The 10220-nt window shown below is 49.9% G+C and overlaps 1 protein-coding gene across 14 annotated transcripts in view; it reads right to left on the bottom strand.

Annotated features, from left to right (window-relative positions):
• LOC127003784 (titin-like) overlaps nt 1-10220 on the bottom strand; it is a 326729-nt gene that overhangs the window by 44211 nt on the left and 272298 nt on the right. The window contains exon 1 of one of the 14 annotated variants that reach the window (XM_050870827.1): nt 6017-8828. The exons of the other annotated variants lie outside the window; for them this stretch is intronic. Coding sequence (XP_050726784.1) covers nt 6017-8156 — 2140 coding nt within the window. The 5' untranslated portion in view covers nt 8157-8828. Of the gene's footprint in view, nt 1-6016; nt 8829-10220 lie in introns of those variants that run through there. 14 annotated transcript variants of the gene reach the window in all.

Here is a 10220-nt window from a genome sequence, read left to right as displayed (position 1 = left end):
GGCGCCACAGTTTACACACGTCCCATTCACACGGTCCCGCCACAAACCGCCACGGCTGTCTACCTCACTGTCTGTATACGGAAAATGGGAGGAGGAGGAGGAGGAGGAGGAGGAAGAGTGAGTAACGCATAAGCACCACAGGAAGAGGAGCCACCTTGGTCTTGAAATACTCTCCTCCCTTCCGTCGGCCTTACAAAAACCCTCCTCCTCCTCCTCTTCTCTCTACCAACCCACACCACCACCACCGTCACCACCACTAATCACCGCCTCCTCTCTTCGTCCCCTTTACCTCCTCCTAGTGAATATAGACCAAAAAACTATACAGTACTCCTCCTCCTCCTCTTCTCCTTCCCCCTCTCCCTCCTCCTCCTCCTCCTCTAAACAGCCTTCATAAGCCCCGGTTGACTCACTCCCGTTTCATCTAAACACCCAGGCTTTCGGGTCCTTTTTTGCCTCTCTCTCTTTTCCTGCCTCGTCGGCGCCGCGGACACGAGGCCTCGAGGCGGGTCAGGCGAGGCAGGACCCACGGCTCGGCGCCTATATTGAGCGGTGAGCGAGGACGGCGAGGGCGGAGGGAGGGAGGAAAGGTGCCGCAGAGGCTGGCTGGCTGACTGAGGGTGGCGGGTTGGCCGACGAAGAGCCCCCAACACACTAACAACATGACATCACCGCTTGGACAGTCTCTCTCTCTCTCTCTCTCTTTTTCAGTGGTTGGTTTTGAAGGTATTCCCAATTTGCTGCAAGAGGAGGAAAATGAAGGAAACGAATGGGAGGAGAAGAGAGAGAGAGAGAGAGAGAGAGAGAGAGAATAATTAGTAGGGGGACACAATACCTAATTACACTCATTTAAAAGTAACGCTTACGTGAGCATCCTCCCCTTCTCTCTCTCTCTCTCTCTCCTCACCAATTTCAGCATCATCTTGTCACTCCTTCACCTCCACCAACCCAGCTGCCTTCCCTTCCACCTTTCCCTCCCTCCACCATCCCATTAGCCTGACCCTACTCCCTCCCTCCACCTTCCCTTCCCTTCCTCCCTCTCATTAACCAGACCTACACACTCCCTCTTATCCCCTACATAACCATCCACTCTCTTTCCCTTCTCCTTTCTTTTCTTTTTTCCTGATGTTTCCTCTTTCCAACCTATCATATCTAAACCCCTTCTCTTCTTCTTGTCCTCCTCTTCATGTCCTCTTAGTTTCCTCTTACCCCGACTACCCACACTCTCCCTCTTCCCGTACGTTACCTTCCCCTTCTTCCTCTCCCCTCTTCTTAATTTTGCCTCCCTCACACCTTCCATATGTAAAACCCGAGTAATCATCCCAAGTAACATCGCCTAACGCCTCTTCTTCCTCCTCCTCCTCTTCCTCTTCCCCCGCCTCCACCCACCTTCACCTTTACCGCCAAATAAGGCACAACAAAAATATTTCAGCGCAGGACCACGCGGCACCATTCGCTACATCACTGTCGGGCGCGCGGACACTGTGAACTCAATCAAAAGATGTTCCTTCACGTGTATTAGAGTATGTGGGTGTATGTGTGTGGATGAGAGAAAAAGCGCGAGAGCGAGAGAGAGAGAGAGAGAGAGAGAGAGAGAGAGAGAGAGAGAGAGAGAGAGAGAGAGAGAGAGAGAGAGAGAGAGTCGTGATTCACCTGAGTGTATATACCTTCGAGTACTTTAAAAGTCCAGATTAAAAGAAGCCGACCGAGCCTCACCTGTGCATCCTCTCATTAAAACTCGGTACACAGGTAAACAAGCCTTCCACACCTGCCCGACCACAGGTACAAGGCATTCCGTTTCCCTTTAGCACACATTAACAGGTAAATCAACAGGTAAAGGTAAATCGTCAGGTACAGCTTAATAGGTAAACTTTAACACGGAAAGGTAAGGTTGGTAAGGTCAGTGGTCATTAGCGCTGGTCAAGGTAAATTAACAGGTATGGTTTATAGGTAAGAGTACGTCGTTTGATACAGTAAGAAGTCTTAGCTGAAAGGAATAAGGTTAAGGGATTGAAGAAGGGAGAATAATGGTGTATAGAAGAAGTTGAAGGTTAGACAAAAGGTGTGTTTATAAAGTTAAGATTGCAGGAAGATTTGTCACGAGGTACACACACAAGCATGCCTCCCAAGAAAGGACGAAATCAAGTATACGAGTCAGGGTCAAGACGAGTCACGGTACACAAGAGATTGTTAATAAAACCCGACGACTGACAGCGGTAAAAATACGTGAGGGAGTGGGGCGCCGCGAGGGGCCGAGAAAAGAGAGCACCGCGGAGGGAAAATTTGAGGGAAACAATAAAAAATCAGGAACTATGAAATAATCTGTTGATGAGAAACGTGGTGATCCCCGACAATAATATATAAAAAAAAAAAAAAAATACTCTCACGACGGAGGAAGAGAAATATGATGAGGTAAAATTCACCGAAAAAAAAAAAATGTTGCAAAAGAAACTAGCAAGAAAGAAAAGAACATGAATTACTTATGGTGACGTGTGTGTGTGTGTGTGTGTGTGTGTGTGTGTGTGTGTGTGTGTGTGTGTGTGTGTGTGTGTGTGTGTGTGTGTGTGTGTCGACGCTCTCAGTTAGATTAAGCAATTAACTGAAATGTTTACGACGCTGTCAACTAGGATAATCAGGATAAAGACTACCACCACCGTTACATTTATCAGGACAGTCTTATAGTTCCTTTCTCCTTTTCCCTACCACACCGTCATGCTGCCCTGCGCTCGCTCACTCATTATTCTGTACTCTGCAGCGACGCATTCGAGTTTGTTAGGTTCACTGCATCACCTACTCAAGAATTTTCAGTTTATCTGTATGTCTTTTCTCTCATCATAACAACTCTACAGAATATTGCCATTTTCCTTCTTCCCACACAATTGATGACAAACTATATTAGGCACATCCCCTTAACACTCAACAAACCTCTTTCTTACCATCCACACCACACATACACTTTCCTTTTCGTATACACCAACATAATTTTGCTTCTTCCCATCCATTTCCTCAATAAGCAGAATACAGTAGCAAAAAATATATCTTAGGCAGCCTCCATTTCCTATTCTGTTTCTGAAATAGTCCCCCAACAAAACGTAGATATTATTTTAAGTATATCGTGGTCCTTTCGTACTCATTTCTAACATTAGTTAACAAACATTTGCGCGATCACCCTTCATTTCACTGCAGCACCATAACATTCCGTACACTCGCACGTGATGGCTCCGCTCCATTTAAAGCGCTGGCGAACTGATCCCATCCTTTGGTCGAACGATCTGCAAGCACTTTAGGGTACTCAATGCCGCGTGTTTGATCAGCATCGCACACACGAGTACCCCATCCCCTCCTCGCTGAATGATGGAACGTCACCCAGCGTTTACATTTCGTGTCCTGGCAGCCATCCACGACCTCTGCACTTCCGTATGTTCTATCCAGATTATATCAGTCTACGCGTGATATTTCCATCCAGGTTTTTAAAATGATTACACGCTCTTGTATCACGTTAGCTTATGAGCGGCTTGCTACTTGTGTCTGTATTTCTTTAAAGTTTTTATCTCATTTACAAGCTGTATTTCTTCACTCACTCCACACATCGCTTATAGTCTGACACATTTAGGGAATTTTTGAATAGTTATCATAAATCTTTTCGACCAGAGTCACAGATATGATTAAGAGTCTTCATTTCACCGTACTATATTCTATTAATTAAGGTCTGAAACTTGTCCACATCCAACTTCCTAACCACCATCACTAACTTCTATCATGCGGCTCTGATAACAGCATTACTACTACTACTACTACTACTAATAATAATAATAATAATAATAATAATAATAATAATAATAATGATAATGATAATGATAATGATAATGATAATAATAATAATCAGATCACTAACGATAAGCCTTCACAACATTCCGCCCAGCCCTTTGAATTAGCCGGCTCCCAAGTGTTCCTAAGACCTCCACTACTGCTCCACCGCCTCCAGATGCTTGCCTGCTCAAGGGACGCAAAGTTTGGTTCACCCCTGTGCCATGCGAGGACACACACACACACACACACACACACACACACACACACACACACACACACACGGCAATGCGGCGGTTGGTGGAGTTAAATGATTCTCTCTCTCTCTCTCTCTCTCTCTCTCTCTCTCTCTCTCTCTCTCTCTTACGAAAATTGTTTTACTTTTTTTAGCTGATAAAGCGTTAACTCATTATGTTTATAGGCGTATCATTTTTCCAGTAGAAGTACGTAGAGATATTTCATATGTTTCATGAACATTGTCCTATTTTTCAGTATTATCCCTTATATACTTTTGCTTGAATCAGTAATCAGTATGCATTTACACTCACTTCCCTGTTATGATACCAAGGTAACAGGTGTTGCGGTTTGTCTTCATAAACACACACACACACCCACACCCACACAAACAAAATAATATACTAAACACACACTGATCTTCAAAATGATAAACCAACAGCTTCCCACCTTTCCGTACTGGGTGACACCGCTTCACTACACTGTTCCCGTAGCATGCAACACTCCCCACGTATTCTGTTGTAACACTAGCTTATCGCATCCAACCCCCAACCCCCACCCCAGGCCCCCCTTTAGGCTTGCCCAACACACAATTTCATCCTCAGTCCGTACCTAAATAATTTTCGTTCGGACCCAGACGCACGGGACTCAGGTGTGTACTCAAGTCAAATCCCTCACATCTTTTAGTCATGAGAGAACGGTCAGCGCACTACGGAATAACATAGAAACAATAGCATTCTTCCTGTCACGAGGGTCTGAGAAGTCTCAACCAAACAAAACGAGGAACAGAGGACCACTGGGTACTGTTGTGTAGTTGTATGGTTCTTATCCCTGAGACACTTATTCGGATGTCATTTTTTAATTATGAATTTCGTGCGGCCGAAAGATAAAATAATCAGTTTTTACTTTTTTCCCAATTCTATAAATCCATGGTTGACATAATTTATCTCCCTTTCTATCCCTTGAAATTTGTGTTGCTTAAGAAACTAACGGGTTGATGATGCTAAGGAGAGAACAATCTTGTCACGACTGCTTAGTAAGAGTAAATTTTTTTTTATCTATCGTACCTTCACATAAACACTTGTACCTGAAGTAAAACAAATTCCCTATCCGCACACACAAGATTAAAATGGCAAATGATCAGTGGCGCTAACCGCAAAAAGAGGAATTTACAGCCATCACAACAACCTGCCAAACTAAATCTTCTTTGCTAATCAGTTTGCTCTCTTTAGCAACTCGTGACAAAAAAACGTTTAATCATCTGAAGCCAACGGAGCGGGTGACGGGTGGAGGCAGTACTTCAGCAGCCTTGGAACACGTCAGCCACTTAATGGGGACGACAAGTCAGGGGAGCAACGACCTACATCACCCTCCTCCTCCATTCCCTTTTATCTTGCCTTCCTTGCCCCCTACGGCTTTGCACCCTCCTCCTCCTCCCCTCCTACCCACTGTCTCCTCTCTCCCTCCCTCGCCCAGATCACCGGTGTGTGTACAAACTAAAAGCCCGCGAATAATGCTGGTAAAGGAGCGGCCGTACTCGCACCTTATACCTGTTTGCCCGCCGCCCTGATGAGCCAACTTGTCCAGGTGTTATCGGTGCGCAGCCAACCCTTACGCCGCCTCGCACCTTGGCTCGGCTCCCGCGGCGTGAGCTCTCGTGCGCACACTCACCCGCAAGCACACACACACACACACACACACACACACACACACACACACACACACACACACACACACACTTCTTTTTACTGTCCCAATAAAGACTAGGGAGGTTAACTGAAGAGTAAAATTAACCACACAGACCTTCACCTCACGCCGCAAGGACGATGGAAACTTTCGCCCACGTTCACAGGACAACGAACGGACGAGCCACAGAAGCATTCCTTCAAGAACTAGTTTGCTTCTTGGGGATGAAGGATCAAGGGTCACGGAGGAAAACAGGACCTAGTACATCAATGGGAGACTTTGAAAAACTTACTGGCATTTGGCTTGACCTTCTTGACGCTGAATTGGGGCAAGTCCTTGTCGCTACCGGCGTGCTTCATCCCCGCGGTCGTGGCTGTTGTGCTGCCCATGCTGCCGGTGCTGTTGCTTCGGAGGAGGCTGAACTTAGGTGGGCCCTCTGGGGGCTCAAACTTCGGAGGCTTTCCGGCCGTCTTGGCGATGATCGCTTTGCTGCTCACGATCTGGGAGGACGAGCCGCTCACCGAGGAGAACGACGAGGAGGAGGTGGTGGAGGAGGAGGTGATGTTCCTCATTTCGGTTTTGTTTCGAGAGGCAGCAGACCCAGTAACCGGTTGTGGCTGTTGTGGCTTTTGTCGTTGTTGCTGCTTCAGTTGCTTTTGTTGTTGTTGTTGTTGTTGTTGTTGTTGTTGTTGCTCTTGTACCTGCACCTGATGTTGTACTAGCACTTGCTGTTGCTGCTGCTGCTGCTGGTGCAACTGTTCATGAACAATGGGCACCTCAGGTGTGTTGACACGTGACCTCACCTCACACTTCACCTGGGCCGAGTACTGGATGGGCAGCTGCACAACGGTCTCCGCTGAGGTGGAGCGACTGTCCGTCGAGGTCTGGGACAAAGTTTCCGAATACTTGGTGATCTCTGCGAGCGCTTCTTCAAATACTCTCTCTGAGTCACTGGATATCACGGAGGTGGACTCGAGCAGAGTCGTAACACCTGCCTCCTCCTGCGGGGCGGGCGACACGGGGGTGGCGTCGGGAACTGGCGGTTTGGGTGCGGCGGCGGGCGGCGGAGCAGCCTTCTCTTCCTGAGTGTTCTTCCAGGGCACTGGGGGCGGCGCAGAGGGCTTGGCTTCTCTCAGTGGCACTACAGGGGCGGGCTCGGGGACTGGAGCTATTGGCTGAGGCGCGGGGGGCGTGGGCGTGGGGGCGGGCTCGGGCAAGGGGGTGAAATCATAAATGGGAGCTGGCTCTGGCGCAAGGGTCGGTTGGGGGTCTGAGGTGACGAGCCCAGCCGCAGGTCTGGGTGGGACAGAAGGGACAAGTTCAGGCGCCGGGATGGACGTGAAATGCGGAGGGGCGATGGCAGTGGCTGGCGCCTTGGCGGGGGCCGCGGCGGGGGCGCTCCTCGTCATGGTAGCGGGCGGTAGCACAGCCACGGGCTCCTGCACTTCCACTTCGTCGACGGAAGTAGAAGCTTCTCTATCTGTGAGGAAGGCGGGTGGAGGACGAATGGGGGTTGACAAAGGCTGAATTGGATCCTGGAAAATGGAGGCTGTTTCTTTGACACTCTTGAATTCTCCTTCAACTTTCTTTGCGGAAGCCGATTCTTCTTGTTGAGAGAAGGTTGACACTATTTCCTTGACACTCCTAAATTCGGTAGCCACGACACCCTCGCTGCTGCCGACGTTGCTTTCAACACTACCAGCCAAGGTGGGAGAACTGCCACTCAGACTCCTGGAGCTCTTGAAAGCTGAAGCATTGACGGAGGGTGGCGGCTGAGGGCTCTCGCTTGGCTGACTAAACTGTTCCGCCAGATTTTTGACAGAGCCCGAGCGCCCGCGCGGCATGAGCACCTCTGGAGGGCCGGAGGGAATGTCCTCGGTGGACAGCTGCTTCTCGATCCTCTTGATGCGGTCTCTAACGCGCATGGGCTGCTCCACTATCACCTCGGACTCCCCCCCACCGAGCTGCGTGGCACCCAACATTTCATCGGGAATGACCTGCGCAAGGACGGCCGTGACGACGCCGGTCTCCGCAGCGGTGGTAAAGGAGCGCGGCAACGGAGGCTCAATTAGGGATTCTGCGGGCGCTTGCGTCACCATCTGAGTCTTGAGGCCGCCGTTGAGGTTCGTTTTGATAACATGGTTACTGCTGCTGCTGCTACTGCTGCTGCTAAAGGACTGCTTGGTGACCGTGGAGGAGCTAAAAGTTTCCTGCTTCGAGGAACTGAACGACTGCGTCGAGCCCTTGTGAGAGGCGCTGCCGCTGTCTTTGGCCATCTCATTCACGAGGCTCTGGAAGTCAGCCTCCACGTCACCCAAGTCACTTTCAGGAGTCTTGAGGTCAAAGCGCTCAGAGCGCTGCCTCATGACCTGCTGCTGGTGGAAGCTCTGGGTCACGGCGGCCGTCTGACCCACCACCCCGACGTTGGCCATCTTGCTTGGCACGTGAAGCAAGACACCGCTAAAAATCTGACGAGGAGCGTTGCCACACCACCACCACTATCACTCCCTGTTATCAGTCCCTCTCGATACACTCCCTCCACTACCGTTCAAGAGCCTCGCCCACCGCCGCCCAACTCAACACTCCCGCGCCAGACCAGGACACTCAAGTTCAGCGGCCATGGACGCGGCGCCACACAGAAATCTGCAGAAGCTCGGCAACACGCGCCGTGATGCAGGCAACAGTGTGTCGTGGCTGTGCCGTGGAGCTTGTGGTGCCACGGGCGGCCAACAAGAACTGAGTGGCGCCCTGACATCGGGAGCGACGGGCGTGAGGCTCTCTTGCTGCCCGCCGCCACTTGGCACCAGCGCGAGTATATATTTAGCGGCGAGACCAAGATAGCGGCACACACACCGACCTTACCACCGCCACTACCTGCTGCCGCCATCGCCGCCGCCGCCACGCCCGCACCTGCTCACACCACCAAGCAGTCACGAGGAGCGTGTGGAAACGAGTGGCAGGACCTACGTGGTTCTCAACACAAGCAAAAGCACGTGTCTCTCAGCCAACGATACAGAAGCGCTCATCAGACGCGGCTTACCAAAATTTACGGCCAGTCAACGGAATTCCTGTCTTTGGTCTGTCAAAGGCCCAATACTGTCATTCGAAGTGTGAATGAAATAAAAAAAAAAGTCGAGAGGAGAGGGAGTAAGACTTCTCATCTCTCAACCAGACCGTGACATCTGGTGGAGGGCTGGTCACTTTTCCGTCTCGATTGGATAATAATGAACTAATTCCTTATTATTTCAATTAACGGAATTCATCACATTTTTTTTTGCTCCTGAACAGTAGAAAACAGTGTGTGTGCGCGAGCGTGTGTGTGTGTGTGTGTGTGTGTGTGTGTGTGTGTGTGTGTGTGTGTGTGTGTGTGTGTGTGTGTGTGTGTGTGTGTATTTGATGGGGTACAGAAGTCATGTGGCTCTAAAATTCTTTGGGTAGTATTAACACACACACACACACACACACACACACACACACACACACACACACACACACGTAACTCCCATAACAACGCCAAACAAGCAATCTTCAACCCACAACAAAGAGAGGACACGGGCTATTTTCCCTTCATGCTCCTTCCTCCATCCTTTCCCTTCACTCGCCAGCCTCCGTTTATCTCCTTCCCCCCTGCCCATCCCCTCCTGCAGGCTGGTCATCAGGCGATCATGGTTAAAGGTGCCACTGCCCGCCGCCACCACCGCCAAATACCGCAGAAGGGCGTCACCAGGAGAAATGCCTGAGGAGGAGGAGGAGGAGGAAGAGGAGGAGGAGGCGCCCAACAAAGACATCTGCACTTCGGTGACTGACTAGGGTGGTTAGCAGTATGTCTCTTCCCCTTTCCTCTTTTCCCTCTCTCCTCTTTCCTTCTCTCTCTCCTCCCCCTCCTCCTCCTCCTCCTTTCTCCTCTCTCTCACCTTTGTATCTTAAGCTTACCCCCTCTCCCCCCTCCTTCTTTCCCATATTTGGTTCTTATAACTTCCTGCCACTCTCTTCTCTTCCCCCTCCCCCCTTTCTCCTTCCCTTTTCCTCCCTTCTCTCTCTACCTCACTGTTTTCCTTCCTCTCCCCCCCTCGTACTTCGTAACAACACTGCTATGTATTTTTTTCTTTGGTTTGTGCCTCTCTCTCTCTCTCTCTCTCTCTCTCTCTCTCTCTCTCTCTCTCTCTCTCTCTCTCTCTCTCTCTCTCTCTCTCTCTCTCTCTCTCTCTCTCTCTCTCTCTCTCCTCCTCCTCCTCTTCCTCCTCCTCTTCCTCTTCCTCTTCCTCTTCCTCTTCCTCCTCCTCCTCCTCCTCCACAGTCACGGCGCCAGATTCCCCTCCCTCCTCTCCTCCTCCAGTCTGTGATGCGTCTCGTTGTCTGTGTCTGTCTCCTGGTCTGTCAATTTATGTGTCTGTCTGTCTGTTTACCTGTCTTTTTATTCGATCATTTATCTGTTAATTTTCTCTGTTTATCTGTCTGTCTCTCTGTGTGTCTGTCTGTCTGTCTATCTATCCGTC

The sequence above is a fragment of the Eriocheir sinensis genome, chromosome 26, assembly GCF_024679095.1.
Source record: "Eriocheir sinensis breed Jianghai 21 chromosome 26, ASM2467909v1, whole genome shotgun sequence".
Classification (NCBI taxonomy): Eukaryota; Metazoa; Arthropoda; class Malacostraca; order Decapoda; family Varunidae; genus Eriocheir; species Eriocheir sinensis.
The sequence above is the reverse complement of the archived record's forward strand: the minus strand, read 5'-3'. Positions and strand labels throughout refer to the sequence as shown.